This window comes from Meriones unguiculatus, chromosome 20 (assembly GCF_030254825.1).
Source record: "Meriones unguiculatus strain TT.TT164.6M chromosome 20, Bangor_MerUng_6.1, whole genome shotgun sequence".
Taxonomy (NCBI): Eukaryota; Metazoa; Chordata; class Mammalia; order Rodentia; family Muridae; genus Meriones; species Meriones unguiculatus.
In genome coordinates this window covers 70,249,791-70,272,128 of record NC_083367.1, presented here as the reverse complement: position 1 = coordinate 70,272,128, position 22,338 = coordinate 70,249,791, and the positions used below count along the sequence as shown (strand labels likewise).

At 48.7% G+C, this 22,338-nt stretch overlaps 1 protein-coding gene and 1 long non-coding RNA gene across 4 annotated transcripts in view; one reads left to right on the top strand and one right to left on the bottom strand.

The window, feature by feature from the left end:
- The window catches only part of LOC132649443 (uncharacterized), a 268,684-nt gene that overhangs the window by 21,916 nt on the left and 224,430 nt on the right, over positions 1 to 22,338 (top strand). The window lies entirely within an intron of this gene.
- Positions 4,724 to 9,437, bottom strand: LOC132649541 (UL16-binding protein 6-like). Its single transcript, XM_060373485.1, has 3 exons — positions 9,126 to 9,437; positions 8,548 to 8,763; positions 4,724 to 5,071 (listed from the first exon to the last, which is right to left on the bottom strand). The coding sequence occupies exons 1-3, from the start codon at positions 9,409 to 9,411 to the stop codon at positions 4,926 to 4,928; spliced, it is 648 nt and encodes a 215-aa protein (XP_060229468.1). The 5' UTR covers positions 9,412 to 9,437; the 3' UTR covers positions 4,724 to 4,925.

Genomic DNA, 22,338 nt, shown 5'->3' with positions numbered 1-22,338 from the left:
ACAAGCACAACATAAGGGCTCAAGTCGAGCACAGAGGTCAGCAAAGTCCCTAGCAACTCTGGAAAGTCCCTACATGTCTGACTAATAAATCCCCCCATACCTCCTGAGTCACTACCAAACAGTCAAAGTAAAGGTTACTTCACACCCACACCTGCACCCTGGGAATCCCCTCAACTGACTTTAAGTAGAGGCTGGGTTCTCACTTCAGTGTCACCATTGTTGGAGACGGTGGTGATCCCTGCATGCTGGAATTTTGTTCAGAATAAATGCTGTCTGCTATTGCACACGACTTGAGTCTGGGGTCTTTCTTTAGTGATTCTTGGACCCTTACAATAGCTCAGTAGAACCAAAAGTCACAGAGCCAGTGTGGAAGGACTGTGTTTGTTGCTGCATTTCTGTCATACCCTGAGCAGAAGGTGTAACCAGGGCTGCGAAGAGATTCGGTGAGGATTCAGTGCCGCCCTGCAGAGGACCCTGGCAGAGGTTCACTAAAGTGCCAGGCACATGGCTGTGACTCAAGCGACTGCCTGCCACTCTCTAGCTTGCTTGTAGCTCCTTGAAGTCTCCTGTGGTCCCTTGTCTGGGAGGCAGAGGCTAGGAACACAGTGGGGCTGATGTCATTGTCCTGCCCCCAGGCTCCCAGACCTACCAGCCTCCTCCCCCTCCACTGCAGCTCAGCTCTCGGGGTCTTCAACCAGCCCACATATGCAAAGTCCCTGCCTCCATGAAGTGGCTCTGCAGCCTCAAGCTAGAATGAGACATGTGCGACCTCTGCCAGTCCCCACCTCAGACAGTGTTCAGACCGACAGCAGTTTCCAGTCTCCTCTGTGAGGTTCTGTTCTGAGTGCTTCACCTTCAGCCACACTCCAGTCTCCCTCTCAACCGCCATGATCCTCGGACTTTCCCTCTGACCTCCAGCCAGCCTTTCTTCACTTCTCACCAGCTTCCTTCTTCCTACACCCGAATCCCAAACTCCGTGTCTTCTCCAGGTCCCTCTCCACCACCCTGTCCTCCCTTCCCGTGTCTTGTTGTCTGTTGTCCTAATTCTTGCCCCAGTCACCCAGACACCCTCCTCGTCCCTCCCTAGTCATTCTACCCTCTCTTGCCCTCCCTTCTACCTCCTTCCTTTACTATTATCCCAGTTGAAGACAATGACTACCTATCTTGGCACAAGGCTGTGCTTTTCTCCTTAGCTCTGTGACACTGGGACTTAAGGCCTTCAGGAAACTTCTGAGGCTGAAAGCAGCTTCTGGGGCCTGCGGATGACTCAGGTTAAGGGCATACACTGTCATTCCGGAGGAGCCCCATGGGAATCCCATCCTCTCTTCTGAATTATCCCCTGAGCCTTATTGTGGGGATGATGTGTAGGTAAAGCCCTTGGCTTCATAGCTCTGCCTCTTGATTGGTTATGGTTTCCACAAATCAGACTATGCTGACTGGCCATGATTTCCTGAGGCTCCACCAGACTCAACTCCTCTTTGCTGGAATGACCCAAACATGCCAGTGCCCCATGCCTTTTCTCTCTTTAGCATTGCTTGTTGGGATTGAACTCTGATCTTCCTGCTTCTGTGTGACAGGCACCTTGCTGTCTGCCTCATCTTCCTCCTCAGCCCCTATTCTCTATTCCAACTTAGTTTTTATTATATGTATCTGTGTGATGTTCATTTGTATGCGCCATGGCTAGGATGGAACACCAACCCAAGGAAGTAAGTGTCTGGATGGTGAGGTATCAAGTGGGAGTGCCAGAGGTGAGATATAAAGAAGGAGAAAGCAACACCTGGCCTCAGGAGGACTTGCATAGGTTGATGACTTGTGCCAAGAAAGTTTAGGAAGAACTGAAGCATCCTATGTGCTATTTGCAGGGAGGGGATGATCAAAGTGAGCTAAATCAGACGATGTTGGCAAAAGGAACACCGAATACTCCAGACACAGCTTCTTCAAGACTAATAGCCACAGCCCAGGGACAGAGTTGATTCTCCAGAAACCTCACCCTGGGTTCCCCTGGGGCACTGGCTCCAGCCTTAGACTGGCCTTGCCAAATCTGCCCCTGGACATGAACACAGAACTGAAGTCTCCCTCTGAGAAGGTCTGGGGTCTGGCTGGCTCCGCACAGGTCCTGGGGATGGAAACCACATCAGACTGAGCAGCAAGTGTCTTTGGCTGCTGAGCCATCTCACCAGTCCTATTAAAACTTTGGAATCACTTCTGGAAATACTTCACCTCTGTGCTATGTGACCTCCTTGTATTTCCTACCTGAGAACATCCTTGGGAACTGTTCTCTTATGTTTTTATCTTATCTCTTTCTGTTCTAACCCTTCCCTCCAGGGGTGACATGGATTCCTAGAGGTCAGCACCATTTTAGGACTCATCTGTTTTCTTCATCTGTCATCCACTTTCTTCCCCAAGCTAAAATTTTTTTCCAAGGTGTTTTTTTTTTTCATTTTTATTTAACTTCTTAAGATTGACGTTATTGTTTATCACATGTGTTTGTGTGAGCATGAACACATGGGTGCCATGAATGCCAGAAGAGGGTTTCAGATCCCTTGGAGCTGGAGTGTCAGGCAGTTGTAAGCTTCCTGACATGCTGCAGACCAGTCCTGATCCTCTGATAGGCTCGCAAATGCTCAAAGCACTGAGCCCTTTTCCAACCCCAGAGAGTTTTCCTCAGCCTTGTCAAACAGTTTCTTAGTGTAGCCTAATTCCATAGTCTACCAACGTGACATCTAACGTTACCTCCTGAATTTATTTACTCTGCCTAAGAGATAGAGGAAACAAAAATGCCTGTGACCAGTAAGCCCCGTGTCCAAGGACAGAATACTGGATTTTATCGTTTATGGGAGGTAACAATGTGCCTGATCACGTGTGGGTGGGAAGTATGTGGGCAGGAAACACAGCAGAATGTAAGCTTGTCCCTGAGTGGATGTAGGCAGGGCCCATAGGCAGGATGTATGCTCGTCCCTCATTGGACCTGATGGGAATTGTGGGATTTTGCCTTTTCGAGCCCCTGCAAACCATGAGGCCATTTTCCCGAGAACCCTGGTATGGACCTGACTAAAGTACGTCCACCTGGCCAGTAGTGAATTAACGCTTGCTTCAAATGTCGCTTTAAACTGTGGTAGTGGCCTTATTCTCAGCCGGTGGGATTAACACACACAGGTGAGTAATCCTAGATGTGCGGTCTGGGGTCTGCGTCTTCCTTTCCCTTCTGCTTCGTTTATTTTTGCTGAACAATTCCTTACGGGGTGAGACCCTTCACAGGCAAGGCGGTGTACCCAGCCCAGTCACCTCTGACTCTAGCTCTACCTGGATTTTAGGCTTCCCCCTTTCCAGCCCATGGGTCAGGATTCACCCTGAACAGTGTAAGGCCACACTGTGGTGTGAGGCAGGCCCTGGGTCAACAGAGCAAGTTCAGTCTCTGTTCGCGAGTCTTTGGCAGGGTTGATACACTTTGTTTACATCACCAGGTAGGTTCATTTATTGTCACAAATTGTGTATTTCCAGTTACTTTGTCAAGGGTCTGTTTGCTCATTTGATTTCTTTAACAAGTAGAATCCTGCCGTGAACTTTTATGTCAGAAATGCAGGTGGATATATTTGTGTCCTACCACATCAGTATTTACTGAGTAATAATAAATTCACAGGCTACATCGTTTTATTGGCTTCAATTTGCCATGGACTCCTGTTATCTTTTGTAAGTGGCAGTGGAAAATATGAGTTCTTTACTTCAATATTGATTGCTAGTTTTAACTCTCAGTTTTGTTTGTTTGTTATTGTTTTTTGAGACAGGGTTTCTCGGTGTAGGCCTGGCTGTCCTAGAACTCACTTTGTAGAGCAGGCTGGCCTTGAACTCAGAGATCTACTTGCCTCAAGGTTCCCAAGTGCTGGGATTAAAGGCATGAGCTACTCCTGCCGGACAGCTGTTAGATCTGATATTACATATCTTACAGTGTGTGTGCGCGTGTGCATAGGATGTATGTGTAGGTTCTGCGATGGCACAGAAGGATTATGGAGTCCATTGTATCACTAAGGCAGAGGTAGATGTGGCTCAGCCCCAGTTGACCACATAAAATAGTAAGGAGGCCAGTTGGAGAGCTGTAGGCTAACAGGGCTTGGCCAGGCTCAGGGTAATGGAACTCTGGAGGCTGAAGTGCAGAACCATGGGTGTGGCGGGGAGGAGGACAGGTCAGGAGGAGTAGACTACACAGACAGGAACTGAGCGTGTGTGACCAGCAGGCACTGAGCTGACCCAGGGGACCATCACAAGTTCCCTGTTTGTTGGCCCATGGCACACACACAGGAGCCTGTGGGAGTTGGTGGTGAGCATCTCCACATAGTGTGAGGTCTGCCCCTCTCTCTGGGGCCAGGTGAGGGGGTTCACCCTCCTTCAGCTGAGCATACGTGACAATTTCCCAGCTCTGATTTTCCAGATATTGTCTCCTTTAAGGTGAGGAGTGCTGTGATGGAACATCATGACCAAAAGCCAGAAAGGGGGGAGAAAGGGGTTATTTGCTTGACATTTCCACAATGTATCATGAACAGAAGAGGCCCAGACAATAACTGGTTTTGATATTCTCATGTGTGGATCTGATTTTGATATGTCAGATGTGAAGTCTTTTCACTTTTAGGAATAATTTATGTATCTGCCTTGCCTTATGGGCGGTGCTGGGCAGAAGGTATCAACTTGTTTGTAAAATGGAGAAAATTTGGGAAAGGGTCGGCCTGAAAGCCCTCATTTCACATGACAAGGAGTAACCTAGAGCAGGACAAGGCCTGATCTCCACAGGGTTGAGGTGAAGAATGAGAAAGGAACAGGGCAAGATGGAGTCACTGACGACAATGACCTGTCACTTCTTGATGGAGTGATAAAGGAGGCATGGAGACTGTCAGTTTTCATATTTCACACCATGTTTGGTCAGAAGTGAAATGTCACAGATCACCAACACCATCAGAAGGTTTTCTTTTCTGGCTGTGAGGCAGAAGAGATGGGTACTGTTCCAGGGAAGTCCAAGAGGCAGCTGTGGACACTGAGTTCCCATTAGATTCGTGATCTGAGCGGCAGCATGGGGAAGCTCCTGCTGACAGAAAGGAGACGTTCATTAGAGTGGGCCCCTGCCACCTGCAGCCTACTCCACTTCCCATGGAACCTCTCCCACTTCACTGACTGTGCAACTCAGCTTCCAAGTGATTTTTTTTTTTCTTTTTGGATATATTGGTTTCAAACCTTTCTGCCATTATTAAGTCCAATGAAATTGACGTTGTGAAATATATTTAAAAAGAGACAGTGCATAAATTTTACATGTGAATGGTTGGCCAAATAGCTCTATTTCTGGTTCTGCTGATTTTTTATGTTACTTTTAATGTATAGTTGTGGGAGCTGTTAGTTTGTTTGTTCTTGTTGTTTGTTTTCTGAGACAAGGTTTTGCATTGTAGCCCAAGTTTGCTTGCAACTTCCCATGTCCCAAAGGCTCTGGCCTCAGCTTTTCACATGCTGTGATTACAAGTGTGTGAATCCAAAACCAGAAGGTTTGACATTTTTATAAAACTGTTATTTTGAAATAATTATACCTACTCAAAAACAAAAAGCAAAATAAGACACAGAGCTCTGTATGAACTGATATTAGATTTAATATAATTTAATATAAATCTAGATATAGATTTAATGTTTTTAGTAAGCATGCTTATAGGGAAATTTTTGAAATAACAATAGAAAATTAGAGTCCTAGTCTTTGTTCTAGACTGCATATGGAAAAACCTAACATGATGATGAGGTTCTAGTTTCTTGTGTGACCAGTTTATTTTAATTCCAAAGGACATAAACATTAGCATCGTATTTCCATATGCCCTGAAGTACATTGATCAAACTAGATTAGGTTTTCCTCTTTTCTTTTTTTTCCTTTCCCTTTCTCTTTCCTTTCCTTTCCCTTTCCCTTTCCTTTCCTTTCTCTTTCCTTTCCTTTCCCTTTCCTTTTTCTTTCCTTTCCTTTCTCTTTCCTTTCCTTTCCCTTTCCTTTTTCTTTCCTTTCCTTTCTCTTTCCTTTCCTTTCTTTTCCCTTTCCCTTTCCTTTCTCTTTCCTTTCCTTTTCCCTTTTCTTTCCTTTTTCCTTTCCCTTTCCTTTCCTTTTCCCTCTCCCCTCCCCTCCCCTCCCCTCCCCTCCCCTCCCCTCCCCTCCCCTCCCCTCCCCTTCCCTCCCCTCCCCTCCCCTCTCCTCTCCTCTCCCATTTCCCTCTCCTCTCCTCTCCTCTCCCCTCCCCTCCTCTCCTCTCCTCTCCCCTCCCCTCCCCTCCCCTCCCCTCCCCTCCCCTCCCCTCCCCTCCCCTCCCCTTCCCTCCCCTCCCCTCCCCTCTCCTCTCCTCTCCCATTTCCCTCTCCTCTCCTCTCCTCTCCCCTCCCCTCCCCTCCCCTCCCCTCCCCTCCCCTCCCCTCCCCTCCCCTTCCCCTCCCCTCCCCTCCCCTTCCCCTCCCCTCCTTTCGGTCCACTCTGCTCTCCTCTCCTCTCCTCTTCTTTTTTTTCCTTTCTTTGGACTGGTTGCTTCCTTTGACACAATCTCACCGTGCAGTCTAGGCTGGTCTTGACTTGGTGAATCTTTTGTCTCAGCCTCCCTGGTGACAAATCACCTTTGTCTACTATGTTTTTGTCTTAAAGACTATAGGAAACCTGTAGCTGACAATGCATGGAGTCTGCCACAACTATGAGCTTTGGTACTATTGTTCAGGAAGCTTTTTGTCTGGACACAGACTCATGCCACAATAACGACAGTAGTAATAATGATATCCATCTTCCTCCTCCTTACTTTGAGATTGGGTCTCTTCCTGCATCTTGGACTTGCTTCAAACTCATCGTGGAATCTCATCCTCCTTTGTCCACTTCCTAAGGGCTGGGATTCTAACAATATGCCCCATGTCCATCTGATATGATACCAGATTTAAAACAAGTTGTACTAATAGGATTTTGGCTAAAATATTTGATCATCACAATGAGCAAGGAACAGAGCCTTATAGATCTTTAAATGGCTACCATTACACATGAATTCCAGGGCCAAAAAGCCTACATTCTGAAAAGTTTCAAATGCTTCCTCCTCTAAGGAAGCTACATGCTACTGCTTGTCCTAGTGCTGAGGTAAAGGAAACTCAACTATAAATGCCCGAGAACAAAATAGGAAAACTGAGCTAAGAAATGTCTTTAGGGGCTGGAGAGATTGCTCAGAGGTTAGGAGCACTGTCTGCTCTTCCTGAGTTCCATTCCCAGCACCCACATGGTGGCTCACAACCATCTATAGAGAGATCTGGTGCCCTCTTGTGGCATGCCTGCATACACACAGACAGAACAGTGTATACACAATAATAAATAAATCTAAGAGAGAGAGAGAGAGAGAGAGAGAGAGAAATGTCTTTCCTAAGCACACCTTGGATGTCTTCCTACTGAGCAAAGCTGTGGAGCAGTGTCCTTACGGTCTCCCTGCTGTGCAAAGGCACAGGAGGACTTCCGGCAACTCCTTATTCTCTTAGGGTCAGTGAGGTGGCTTAGTGGCTAAAGAGCTTACAGTGCAAAAATGATAACCCGAGTTGAATCTCTGGAACAAGTAACGATGGAAGAACTGACCACAGAAAGTATTGCTCTTTTGTTGTGACATTAATAGCTTTAAAACATGAGAACTTCGCTAGAGCAATTGCAATGCCCAGGACCCACACTGGAGACAGATTATATGCTGCAGTTCCTGAGACTAAGATGTGATGGGCCTCTTCAGGTGCCAATGTCTTTCCTGTTCCTTGCCCCTGTAGTATTTAATGTTTTCACAGCAATGAAGATCCCAATAATGACTGGGTTAACGACTCTTCTGATGATAAATCTTTCCTCCTGGAAATTGAGAAGCAGCTGGAAACTGTCCTGTTGAGGTTGCGATTCTGATCTTGGAGGCAATGCTTTACGTTTCTGTCTAGAGTTACATCTCATTTCATCCTGTCTGCTCTGCAGGTGCCAACACATGCTAGTGTCCAGGCTAATTCACTCGTGACTTCTATCTGTTGTTTATGATATCTAGTGAGTTAGCACAATCTGATTGTGGTTTCTGCACATCAGGGTCAACTGTACATGAAAGAGTTTGATTACAGAGATAAATCCTACTAAACCACAATAAATACATTCCTAACTCACTTTCCCTTTAAATACAGATGCCAGCAGCTACTCAACTGCATGTTGCATGGGCAGGGGAGAGTAAGATAGAAAGAATAAAATGGGGGTCCTAATTAATCGTGTGAAAACACCCTTGCAAATGTTTTCTGAATGAGTATGTTGGAAGTGTCATGGTAGTTGCACAGGCATGTGAGGTGTTCAGAAGCTTGTTTCATTCTGCTTTTGGTATCCGAGCAGAAGATAGTTACTGAACTGGCAGCACACTCTCCAAAGGTCAGTGTCGGGGGCTGGTAAGATGGCTATTTGGAAGATGGCTCAGTGGGGAAAGGCACTAGCTCTGAAAGCATGAGGCCTGGAACTCCCATCCCAGCACCCAGTGGGACACATAGTCCAAGTCCTCTGCAGACTAACCTTACCTAGGACCAGGTGAGACCCCATGTGGCTCCTTACATCTTGGTAAAAGCGTTTCTTGTGTATCTTGGCTCTCACGCCTATCCCAATAGCGAGGAGCGCTACCACAGCTCCCAGGCTTCCCAGGATCTTCGTATTTGTCGTATTCTGAATTGGGGTAGTAGGTGGAGGAGGGGTAGCAGGTATAACCTGGGTGATATTTGGTGCCTTTGATGTCGATCCTTTAAAAAAAAAAAGCAGGACAAGTCTGGATACAGTTAAAAACACACCTCCATCAGCACCTTCTCTCCCCAGGCAGCCAGAGGGACTCACATTATCGATAGCTGTTTTTACAAAATTCTGAGTAGAGAGAGGAGGAGGAATTATCTGCATGATATCCTTGTGGAGTTTATTTAACTATCAAAGAAAGCAAGTGACTACTGAGCCATCAAACAATGATGAAATGAATGATGAAAAGAATGAAAAGAATGGATATTAACTCCACAACTTATGGTGATGCTATCACACACACACACACACACACACACACACACACACACACACACCTCATTTGAACAGAGCTTTCTCCCCACTTCCCAGTTACCTGTATGCTCCAAATTTTCTTCACAGTGCAACTTGGTCTCCCTAACCCAGCTTCTGCATTCACCCTGTGATGTCCTGTTTAAGAGGCCAATTACTTCATGGATTTTCACTGCCATCTCCTTTGTACAGTTGCATCTAGAATCCATTTCAGGCCCCTTCTTAGTATTTGAGTCAATATGGAATGTTTTGGGTCCATTGAGGCTCAAGTCCCAGGATCTGCTGAAACCTCCATCTCCTTCATTCCAGCAACATATCTTGGCCTGCAGAGTGAGGGGCTCTGTGCCCATTGGAAAGAGATCAGCCTCTGGCCTTGATGAACCTATCTGCCTACCCACCCTCCCTTCCCAGCCTCTGACCTTGCTCTACCCTCCACTTTGTCCTTTCTGCTGGATCACTCATGTGGACTACCAGTGATTCACTTTCTTTCTCCATGAAAGCAATGAATGTCCCTAACCTGTCACAAATCCTGTTCCTTCCTTCAGGGGCCATCTGATATGTTCTTTTACTGACTTTGTAGCAGTGGGGATTGAACCTATGGCCTCTTGCATGCCTGCCAAGCACTCTCCACTGAACTACATCCCCAGCCCTATGCGGCCATTCAAAACGTACCTTTGGTTATTTTCTCCTGCCTTACTTGATTCAGCACCTCTTGGAACAGATAAACTTCACCGGTCAAAGTCTGATTGACTCTGTTTCTGAGATCATCAGTGGCATGACACTTCAAAGTCCCTTCATTCAGTAGGACTTGGACTTCGTAATGCCATGGTCCAGACCCTGACCTGCCAACTGTGAAGCCACAGCAAACAGCAGTAGCCCCTGTGAAAGAAGCACGCAGTGAGGTTAGGGGTGTGGAGCAAGGGACTCAGAGTCAGTCTCTGCCTGTGGCACCAAGAAAGTCCATCTGGAAGGGTGTTTTTAAAAGGAGAGGGGAAAGGGCAGGTGAAGAGAGGAGAAAATCCCTGACTGATTTGTAATTTCAGATCCTAGAACTGAACATCTTTGCTGGTTAGCGTTAATTGTAAGTTTGATACAGCCTAGAGTCACCTAAGAAGTGAGTCTCTCTTGAGGGACTGTTCTGACTGTCAGTGATTTGGAACAGCCAGCCTGCGGTGGGCATTACCATTCCCTGGGCAGGCTGTCTCTGGCTGGATGAGAAATAGAGCTATACAGGAGCTAGTTATCCAGAGCAAGCACCATCCTGCAGGGTTCCTGCTGGGCCTCTCCAGCTGTGAAGCAGGTTCCTTGTTCATAAGGCTGTGTGGAGTAGCAAGCAGGCTGCCTCTGAGCTCCTATCCTGACTTCCCCAGAGTGTTTTTATCACACAACAGAATGAAGCCAGAACGACCCACTGGCAGACTCCCAGGAGTCTGGGAGTTCCAGGAAGGGCCTCCTGGAGCTGCTCAGAGGATAGCACACACTACAAGACAAGGAAAATGCAGGATGTTAAGTCTGGTAGTAGGAGAGTGGTGATCTAAAATCTCAGGGACATGCATGTGCCAGAGTGGATGTAACAGTAAACATTTCCTGGGAGGAATGGAGAGTCCAGGCTGCTCTGTGGGATGCCGGCACACCCTGTGGAAAAGCAGATTCAGCAGGACCAGAGAGAAGGGCATCAGCATGTGAGGAGCTCAGAGGTGGTGCTGAAGGCTCAAGGCTGGACTGGTATTAGCAAACTATCTCTAACCTGGAATCTCAACAGTATGGCACAGAAAAGTTCCATCAGGAGACAGTCACATCACGGCCATGGTCCACTGAGGAGTAAGGGACACACAGCCTGGGGCCTGACTGCTCAAGGGGGGTCATGGCTAACAGAAAATGTACCTTAAAAAGCTTCAGTTTCATGGGATGATGCCCTCTTTTGGCCTCCAAGGGTACCAGGCACAGATGTAGTGTCAAACCCTCATATACATAACATAAATCTAAAAACCAATTAAAAATGAAACGTCTCAAAGACAGACCTAGATTGTCTTCCCAGATCAGGTCAGATCAGGTCCCAACAAGAAAGGACCAGCCACCCCTGCCTCAGGCACAGTCATTGTCTCTGTAGTGCTTCCTTACCGCCTGTCACTCAGGTGTGAACCCCTAGATGCCTCTGTGAAGGCCTGGTGTGGTGTTCTGAATGACCCTGTCCTCTGTAGAGTACCATATTGGAATACTTGGTCCCCACTTGGTGGCAGCTGTGTGGATAGCTTTAGGAGGTATGGCCTGCTGCAGGGAGAATGTCACTAGAGCTGTGGTTATAGAACCCATCCCATTTCTTTCTTCATCTCTGGACCTTGCTTGAGGTTTAACATGTGGGCTTTCAGCTGGGCATGGTGTCATAGGCTCTAATTCCAGCACTTGAGAGGCACAGGCAGGTGGTTCTTTATGAGTCTGCGGCAAGCCTCTTCTACCTATTGAGTTCTAGGAAAGCCGGAATTATACGGGAGACCTTGTTTCAAACCCAAACCAAACCAAACCAAACCAGAACTCTGGGTTGTCAACTTGCTGCTCCAGCCACGGTGCCTGCCTGCTGCCATGCTTCCCTGCTGGGAGGCGATGGACTCGTGTCCCTGTGAAACTACCAGGTTCCCCACATCCTCCTTCTGTGGTTCCCCAAATCCTCCTTCTGTATGTTACCATGGGCATCGTCGTGTTTTATCACAGCAATAGAAAAGCAAGAATTGTGAAATATTGTATAAATACTGCAGTGTTTGCACTGCTCCTTCTCCGTTATTCCTGCTCACCTCTGCTCTTGTAGGATGGTATCATCCAGGGAGAAGCCATCAGTGAAGAGCATGGCTGGACCTGCCTCTAGGACCCTATGACCAAGGCAATCTGTCAGCCTGATGTGGTCAGTGCTAGGAAATGGCCCTGGGGGGAGATCATGGCAGTTCCTAATTGGAGAATCACCTTGCTTGGGCAGAAGCCAGCCAGACCCACCTGCAGTAGGGAAAATGCACTTAATTTCACAGTGACTCCTGGCATGGCCCTGGGTTCTGGGACAGAGAGGCCTCAGGTCCTGGGCTATCAGAAGGTTCATCAGGCCTCAGGGAGACACCATAAGGTGAGCTCCTTCCCTCCAGGTTACAAAGTGGACAGTCATAGTCAGACATGATATACAGAAGTGAGACATTGCTGCAGAGACATCACAAGTCCCTGTGTGTTGAGAGCTGCATAGCAGGGAGACATCGCTTCCCTCCCTACCCTGGGAGGGGGCTTCTCCTCTTCTCTAGATGGTTGTGGAAATCTTATCTCATCTAGAGGAAGTGACAGGTCAGTTCTCAAGGAAACTGCCACCTCTCCCTCAGCAAAGACCACAGGCTTCAAGGAGTGTCCTCTGTGTTCAAAGGAATCCACTGAACATCAATGGAGAGATCAACAGTCCTTAAGTTCAGGACCCCCTGCTGTCATTTCTAGCTGACCCAGAAGTCACAGGCAGCCAAGAACCAGTGCTGTCTGGGAAACATGCAGCTTTCACAGGACTTTGGAAGACACTCTGGGGGGATGGGCACCAATCCTGGTACATGGAGATTCCCTAATCTGGCTTAGAGGACACATCTGCTGTCTTATTCATCAGCTTGTGACCTTCTGCTGCTGTCCCATCAAATGCAGAATTGAGTATTTGATGCAGACAGAGATACAGTGAGGTTCTCCAGATTGAAGAAAAATGAGTGCCTGCATTTACAGAACAGAAGAACCCTCTCCTGTCTAAAGAACACCACTATCTGGTGCCATCTCCCCAGGAGGCAGACTACATGGGCCTGGGAGCAAGGGCAGCAGCTTCCATAGCTCCCCACCCAGTCCCTTTGCCAGGGTCCTCCCTAGAGGACAAGGTGCTCCAGCCCTGAGTAGCTGCGGAGTTTTCATGCATGGGCACAGATTGTGATCTCCTGGAGTAGTGGCTAAAAGACATTTCGAGGGAGGGAAAGTGTAGGCTAGGTGGGAAGGGAGGGGAGCAGAGGAGGCTGGTGGTTAAAAGTCCTGTTGAAGCTGAGCCTGGCCCAAAGCTGTAATCCACTACCTGGTAGACCAAGGGAGAGAAGGGGTTGTTGCAAGTTCCACAGTGTGAAATCCTGCTTAAAACGAAACAGCCATAGAAAGAATAAAGACCAAGGGAAAAAAGAGAACTTGGGCGGTTGTGGCTGCCTTGTCCCTGGAAGCATCTACTGTGGGAAAGTTCCAGGGCAAAGAGGTTCCTGACTGGAGGAGGGCTGTGAGGAATCTTCAGGGAAGGCAGTCTTCAGAGCATATGCCTTAGACCCAGGAGAGCCCTCCTGGCAGGGTCTTGCACTGGGATCCCTGGGGTTTAGGCTTCCTTCAGGCACTCCTTTTGGCACCTGAGCTCTTCATTTCTAAATTTAGCCTTGGCCTGCCCTCCAGCCTGGTTTTAGGCTTCCTACAGACTCCAGGCACTCCTTTCTGCTCCAGAGCTCGCCACTCCTTTACCTTGGCCCGCCCTCCCTCCAGCCATAACTTTCCAGCTAACTTCTTCAATGCACTGGTGGGGTCGAGCCAGGGCGAGTCAGGGCGCCCCGGTGCGGTGGTGAGGAAGGGGCGAAGGAGAAGCTAGGGGCTTCCTGGAAGCTCAGGACTGAGAACCCCTGACTTAGCCGAGTCTGTCGCCCCCCACGCCCCGCCCGCACCCCGTGTAGACTCGGAACTCACCGGCTGACAGCGTGGTCATCAGGTAGCTCAGCAGAACTAAAAGGCTCAGATTCTGGGGACGACTGAGCGCCGCGGTGGCTGGCTTGTCCATGGTTCCCCCCGGAGAGCTGCCCCCGACGGGTGTGCGGAGCTGCGCGGAGTCAGTCCTCGGCCGCGCCCCGCGGAGGACACGCGACGAGAACCGCGCGAGGTCCAGGCACCTGGGCGAGAATTAAGCTTCAGGGCGCTGCAGGAAGGCAGATCCTAGTCCACTTTTCCTGCCTCTCTTCGGAGATCGCGGTGGTGCTGTGGACTGGATCCCGCCTCGGGGCGAACTGCGTCCCCTTGCCCCCGCCCCTGCCTGCGGCGTCGCGACCCTACTACGCTCGCTGCATCCCTCACTCCCGCGCCCGCCGTCCAACCTCCGCCCGCAGCTTTTCCTCCCCCGCCCGCCGTCATCCCCTGCCGTCCACCTCCCCCCGCGGTCCCCTAACCCCCGTCCGCCGTCGTTCCCCCCGCCGTCCACCTCCCCCCCGCCGTCCACCTGCCCTCTGCCGTTCCCCCCACCCCTCCCGTTCCCCCGCCCGCCCGCTATCTCCCAACCCCTCCCATTACGCCGTCGTTCCCCCGTCGTCGCCAACACCCCGCCGTCCATCCAAGCTCGCCTTCTGCCCCCCAACCCCCACCGCCCTCCACTCCCCTGCATGCATCTCTGTTGGGCCAGGAAACCCAGACAGGAAGATGCTGTCCCAGGAACTCCACACTGGGCAGTCACTTCTTCATCTCACTCAGCAGCAGCTGCGCCCTTGGGATTCTCAGGAGAGAAATTAGAAAGACAGAAAAAGAATCAACTCCATGCTTTCAGCTGCAGCCAGCAGCCAGGTTTAGAAACCTGTATAAGGGTTCACAGAGCAGGTCTTGCTTCCCCTCTAGGAGTTCCTGAGGTGGTTAGCTTAGGTGCCCCAGGAGCTCTGCTCTAGGGCTTCTCTCTAATTCTTCAACACCTTCACACACACCCTCAGTGTGTGTGTGTGTGTGTGTGTGTGGCCACCAGCCAGCTCTCCCTCACTGTCTGCTTCCTCCAGCTCAAGTTTCTCCCCCACCCCAGACTCATTTTGTTTTGAGTCATTGTTTCCCTTTGTAGCTTTTCCCTATGCAGAGGTGGCTTTCTATGTAAACCAGGCTGGCCAGCTCAGTGATCCACTGCCTCCATTTTCCAAGGGCATGTGCCAACATCCCTGGCCAGAGAGGTACATTTGCCCTTGGGCACAAACATGAGTGTTTACAATATAGTTAGAAACTGTATTTTATAGGAAAGGGGCAGTTTTCCCTCCAGGGTCTAGGATCTCCCCAGTGCTCCTATCCCCTTGATCAGAGAAATGAGAACAGAGCTCAGACTTCAGCCAGCATGCATTCTGTGAAGAGGAGGGAGGGCATCACAGGGAAGCATCCTCAGCTCTGCCAAAGGAAGCTGCAGCTTGGGAAAGAGCTGGCCTCATTCTAGCTAGGAATTAAGGAGAGCCCTGAGGCTGCACCCAAAGGTCCACCAGCCAGCCCTCCACACCTCAGACTGCTCTGGGCTGTTGTGCTCACTCCCTCAGGAATGCTTCTGCAGTGGGGGCTAGGAGGGAGTCTCCTAAGACTCTGACTGTGCAGAAACCTTAAAGATAGGGAGAGCAGTAGGTCAATGCCTATATCCTTTCCCTCTAACAGTAAAGGTCAGAACTGCACATTTGCTTGGTCCAGGTGTGCACAGGATGAGCTGAGAATATGTGGTCAGACGTGAAAATGTTGGGAGACACAAGTACATGTGGGAAACCCATCCTGAATATTAATTAAGGCAAACACAAGAGTAATCATGGTCTTTACTGTGTGCTTTTTGTCCTAGGGTTGGTGTGAGGGTGAGGGTTGCTTACCTGAAGGATGTGAGGATCTTAGTGTGTGAGAGGCTCAGGCATGCCTAGTAAGGAGTGCCCAGGTGGTTTCCTGGGTGCTGAGAACCTCAATGTGCTAATTTCATTTTACAGGCCTCTTAACACAAACCAGTGGTGTAAACAGGAGACCCTCCATTGAGCTTGGAGCTAGGCAGTCTGGGATAGAAGACGCTGAGGAAGAAATAAGAGAGACCTTGCATGAGACAAGGCAATAACACACTCTTGAAAGTTGTCCTCTGACTTGTACTCACGCTGTGGCATGCATGTGCCTGCACACACACACACACACACACACACACACACACACACCGCACAGACATAAATCTAAGAAAAAGATGGAGGCGTGGTGGTCTGAATGAGAATGGCCCCCAAGAATCGTGTGGTTGAATGCTGGGTTCCCAGCTATTGGAAATAGTTGGGAAAGATTGGGTGGTGTGGCCTTGTTAGAGGAGGTGTGGCCTTGTTGAAGTTGGTGTGGCCTGTGGGAGGAGGTGTGTCATTGGTGGAGGGCTTTGAGGTTTCAAAACCCACTAGAGGCCCAATCTCACTGGCTCTCTTCAGAGGGAAGCTCTCAAGTACCGCTCCTGCACCATGCCTGCTGCTACAACACTCCCCACCATCATAACCGTGGGCTAACTCTCGGGAACTGTGCACAAGCCTCCAAATAAAGATTTAGCTTTATGAGTTGCCTTGGTCATGGTGTTTCATCCCAGCAACAGAGCAGTAACTAAGGCAGGAACAGATTTCCAACATTGATCTTAGCCTCCACACATGCACAGACACATTTACACATATGTAAACATGTTTATACAAACATACATGACACACACACACATAGACCCCGCACACATACACATACACATACACACAAACACACAGAGGAAAAAAGTACAAATGATCAATTAATTTTTAAACAGGATTTAACATCCTTTGTGATAAGAAAAATGCAAAATCAATCCACTTTGACATTTCATCTCACACTAGTCAGGAGGGCTGTCCCCTGATGGGTGAGGGCTGAAGTGCTGGTTCCGGGATTAAAAGCACTGGCTGCTCATCCAGAATCGCAGGGTTGGAATCCAACAAGGCAGCCTGTGACCACCTGTGCTCCAGTGCAGCGAATCCCATGTTCTCTGCTGGCCTCTGAGGGCATTGCGTGCATGCGGTATGTAGAATACACAGAGGCAAGCACACATACAAACAAGAATGGAAAATAATAAGATAATTAAAAACCAATCGCCCCAAATAAATGACTGCTGGCAGGGTGTGTTGATAGAAGAAGCCATACACACTGCTGGTTGGAGTGTCACCTGGTGCAGCCATGACGAAATCGATGTGGAGGCATCCGGAAAAGTTCCCATATGATCCAGCTAACCCAAAATTCGTGGACCTAGAGCCAAAGAACTCTACATCCTATTACAGAGATCTACTTGCATGGCCATGTTTGCTGGAGCTATTTTAATCACAGTCGGGATGTAATGAGCTGCTCATCAAAAGATGAAAATGTGGTACATTTACACAGTGGAAGCTTATTCACCCATAAGGAGGAATGTAATTTGGGTGGAAATAGGTAGAACTGACAAATATTGTATTAAACGGGATAAAACAAGTTCAGACAAATAATGCACATTTTCTATCATTTGTGGATCCCAGCTTCTACGGTTAAATATAGTTATTGAAGGAGGAGTAAGTGTGGGGAAAACCCAGGGAACACAGGGAGGCCCAGGAGGCGGGAGAGAGAATATAAGTAGGAGATGAAGGTGGATATAGAAATAATGGATGGACATTCTGTATCTCTCACATAGAGGTGATGTATCAAATATCGATTACAAAAGTAACTTTTTTGAGATTGAAGTCTGATCATTTAATTGTTACTCTTCAAGACTCATTTTTGACTGGACTCAGAAGTAGAAGCTCTCAATGAGGACAGCCTACGTCTCTTAGCAGTCAGTTCCTAGCATGTTTCTTTGGCTTCCTTTTTTCTCTTGATCACAAGAGAATATTAGCATATTGCTAGGCTTCCTTATGTTTCTTAGTGAATTGTTTGTTCCCTGTTTGAGGTGCAGAGCGTGCTGAATCTTGGGTGCTTTGGTCCAGGGCTTCTTACCTTCTTTGCTAAGGGCTTTCTGACAGCCTAATGGAGGACATCATTTTTAGAGAGACGAAAATCTTGGAGGTTCTCCTAGCTCTTCTGAGGCACAGTAGTATCTGTGAGTTCAGGAATATCCTTCTTTGCTGAGTTTTCTTTTACACTAACCGAGTTAAGGTCACTCATGTTGGCATCTTCAGTGCATCCACACACAGACTGTGGTTCCTCTCCTCAGTTCTGCTTGTTCTATAACTCGAATGCCCCGTACTCAACAGCAGATGCACCCTGCACTGGGTCAAAATGTCCTGCTGATGGGAAACCTTGTTTGTTGTTACCAGCATCGATTGCCATACAAAACCCTCCCCCTCCTCACCCAGAGCTGCAGCTACTTCTGTGCCCGGAACTTCTAGAAAGTCCAGAGCTTGTGTTCATCCCCAGGTCAGTGAGTTTCTGATAGCCTGTGGCTGGGAGGTGATGGTAAGCTTCATCTTGGCACAGCTCCCAGGAGGCATCATGGAAAGACAGTGGAGTAAGCATTCCTAACACACTTCACTCCCAGTCGAATTCCCTCAGGGAGTTGCTGCTTCCTACTCACCACTTGGTTTTTTATGTGACCTGGTTCTCTGTAAGGAGAAAAATCCCACTAGTTAACACCTAGAGAAACAGTGCATGGAGTTAAGACATGGCTAAAGCTCTGACCACACAAAGGAAAGAAGAACATGAAATGTTCACAGTCCATTCTGGATCTGTCCAGAATGAAAAGTCCAGGAGATAAACGACAGCGATAAGAAGGAGACAGACAAAAAGGAAGCCTTGCTGCACCAGATGAAGTCTCCCTGCTTTCTCTGGAGCATTGTCAGCCTACAGCAAGGAAGCACATCTTTTGAATATTCTGAGGACAGCCTTGGTCAGTTGTCCTGGGTGACCTGGACAGTCATCACCACCCCAGCCACCCTCCCTGGGGGTCATCATTTCCCTCCCCCATCACTCCTGCACTCTACATCCTGGAGCATCTCCTGTCTTCCTCCCTCCTTTCCCGAGTTCCATGGTCAGCCCCAGGCCTGCTGCAGAGCATGGAAGTTCAGAACAATGTAACTGACAAGCTCTGCTCCCTGAAGAAGGGCCTGAGTTAAAGGATCTAGGAGGACCCTGTGCAATGGTAGGACTTGGTCCTGGGTCCCCGGCCATTGTGTGGGGCTCCAGACATCTTTCTTTCTTCCAGCTTCTTTCTCAGCCTCTCAACATCTGTGAGTGGGGTTTACAGCAGTGGGTACCCAAACTTGTCCTTTCTTGATTAGTGCAGCTGGGCACAATAGATTCGGTTAGCAGCTCAGTCCTACCTGCCTCCAGTGACAAGACTGTTCTGTTCAGGGGATGCTATGACAGCTGTGAAGGTAGGTCTGCAGGAGGCTGGATTCCATGGGCATTGCTACATGACTGAGGTAAATTCTCTAGGGTCCCCAGACCTCTGTCCTGCTTCTAACATCATTCTGTAAAAATACTCCTCTATGATTGTCACCTAAATGGAATGACTGAAGCCATGTGTACTGAGAATGCGGCTTCAGTGTTAGGTCAGGAACAGTCTTCTGAGTCCATTGCCCTGTGATATGACGTTGGCTTCTCTCGTTTTTGTCTATGAGAAGGATTCTTCTGAGCTCTACACATTAAGTAGAGCTCTCATGCCTGGGCCAACCAAATGGTTATTTTCTTTTTTCTATCTTGCTGTCTCTACTTTGTGCATCATGGGACCCCTCTCATCAGGAACCTGCTGCTTCAGGCATGTGCTGTGAGCCCTCTCTTTCCTAGTGGTTTGTGAAGTCTTTCTTCTGTATGAAGGCTGAGCATGCCCAGGGCACTGCTAGCAGGTGACCCAAAGTACGGTTCTCTGATCTCATTTCCAGGTAAGATGTGTGGGTGAGGACACCTGGAGTACTCCAGGCCTTCACTGTTGGCTCCTCAGTCCACACCCATCTGACCCTGAAACTCTCCAAATACTACCCTCAGAACAAGCCATTGGGAAGGACCCTTGACACCTTCCTTGGGTGTCAAGCAGAAGGATACAAATGACGATTATCAGCAGGGCACTGGGTTGGGCTTGATGGTGGTGGAAGAAGGCAGAGCATGCCTGGGGAAGTGGTTGGAGGGGGTAAAAGGACAGCATAGGTCGACTAGACCCAAAATCTAACTGATCGCTGCACTTAAGCCTCAGGCAATCCAGCATGGGAGACCAGGCTATTGAAACAACCTTATCTTCTCTGCTGGTAGAAGAGGAAGTGACCTCAGAGCTTGGTGGCAAGGAAGGGTTTCAGGAAATGGCATATGAGGGGGTTTCAAAGAATTTCCAGGAAGAGAGCAGGTGGGATAAAAAAGAACAGTGATTCTAGAGTGAGAAAACAGCCAGGAAATGAAAGGATGCTCAGTGGGGGCAGTGAGACCCACAGTGAATGAACAATGTAACACAATGCATGAGACAGGAGGGCATGGGAAAGAAAATGAATGATGGGGAGAAAGGTCAGTAAGCCACAATGGACTCATGGTGGAAGGATCAATCATACACATGCAGATACAAACAAAATACACAGTACAGGCACAGACACACAGAGAGACACGTGCAGACACATGAACACACTGCACACTCATGAACACACACTTCAGATGGGCGCAGCTACCCCTTCCTCATTCTCTTCATAATTAGTACCTGTCAGCTCTCCAGACTTGTGTCCAGTCTGAACTGCAGTCCTCACGCCAGCTCCTGCAGTCCCTAGTGATGTCAGGTAAGGAGAAGTCTCTGCACAGCTGGCCGTGGACAGAAGCCGAGCCTGACTCAGCAACAGCATACGTGTAGCAAAGAGAAGCAGCATCGAGGAAGAGAACAGGTGGTTGGGGTGGAGCAAGGGACTCAGAGATGGCCTCTGTCTGTGACACTGAGAATGTACTTCTGCAAGGTTGGTGTAATAACAAAACAAAACAAAACAAAACAAAACAAAACAAAAAACCCAAAAACCAAAAACCAAAGCCTGCCTAAGTTTTTACTGCACTAATAGAGTTTAGTCACTTCCTTTTGCTTGAAGATGCAGCCAAGGTGTGGCCAACTCCTGCTCTGCACCAAGACAATTCCCTTTCCTTTTACAACATGACCTTGCTAGGAGTAGGCTCTGTCTGGTAAGGCAGAGAAGGTTCTGGATGGCCTGTTTGGACTCATCTATCTGGAGAATTTCCAGAAGTTGTCCTGCATGTGGACTGTGTGTCAACAGTTCAGTGTGTGAGGCTGCTGGGTCTTAGTGGATCAGGGAGAGGATGAAATAGCAGCCATGTGTAGACAGTTTATTGAGATGTGCCCACTGTTTCAGGCCATAGGATTGAATACATTGACAGATGCCCTGGAGATGTTCCCTGTAAGACTTCCTGGACCCTCATCAGAGGATGGCCCACAGTATGTGAAAATGAGCATCACAACTTCTCAGCGGGTAGAAAAGGAGTAGGAAGCAAAAGGTACAAATGAGAGTATGTGCCAGAATGGCTGCAAAGTCAAAGAAGTGCAGAGAAATGTCTGGCCCACCCTGCTTGGGGGTTTCTGACTGGACTCCTATTAACCCAGCATGACCAGGAGCCAAGGAGAAAAGCCACATTGTTGTCAATTCACTGATGCTGAGGGCTGAGGCGTGGGAATGGTAGTAGGATACTGGATTCCTAAACTGAGACCCAAGTAATATGGCACAGAAAATCCCATGGAAACAGATGCCAGGTCAAGTGGTCAGGAGTGATGTCATGGGGGGTCCAGTGATCTACATTACTAGTCAGGTGTTTGCAGCCTTCGATGGCATCCCCAGATGAGTCACATGATGACTGATACACAGAGCCTGTAAAGGCAGATGGTCCTTCTCCTTTTGGCAGGGCTTGGATTCTGTGGTAGGCCTGGAACTAGGCTTCTGTACCGAGAATGGGTTTCAATTCCCTCAGGGGCACCTCGAGTGCTTTCAATGAGGCCCAGGTCCTAAGCTGGGGTGTGGAAAAGGTTTTTCACAGAGAGTGTTACAATTTAGCTCTTTTAGAAAGAGATTGCCAGTGACAATGGAAACTCAGGAGTTCCAAAGTTTATGACCTTCTCAAAGTGTTACAGCTCTTGGATAAGGTCGGCATAGCAGAGGTGCTGGCCACAGCCCTTGCCTGGTGGACTTGCAGCTAAGACAAGGGACTGGTGAGGCCGGGTCCAGCAGGCAGAGATCATGTCTGGAGAGTTGCTGGCTCAGAGGGCCTAAGGCAGGTGCTTTGTCAGAGGTCAGCACTGATCTAAAGGCCACAGGGCAGGTTTCTGCAGTTGCCTGATGCTGACATGCCTGGCAAAGGGCAGAATGGACCCCAGCAGCATGGGGCAGGCTGGCTGGCTGGCAGTCAAGCCCTGGCTTTCCAGAAGCTGGGGCCCACTTGGGATGGCAGCCGCCTAATTGGCAGCACATTTTGGGTGTCCAGATGCCGTTCTTCCCTGAGAATAAAGGGGTCTCACAGGGTCTTGCCGTAAGAAAGCATGTACCTCTATTCATGTGAAATCAGGGGCCATATAAACCCAG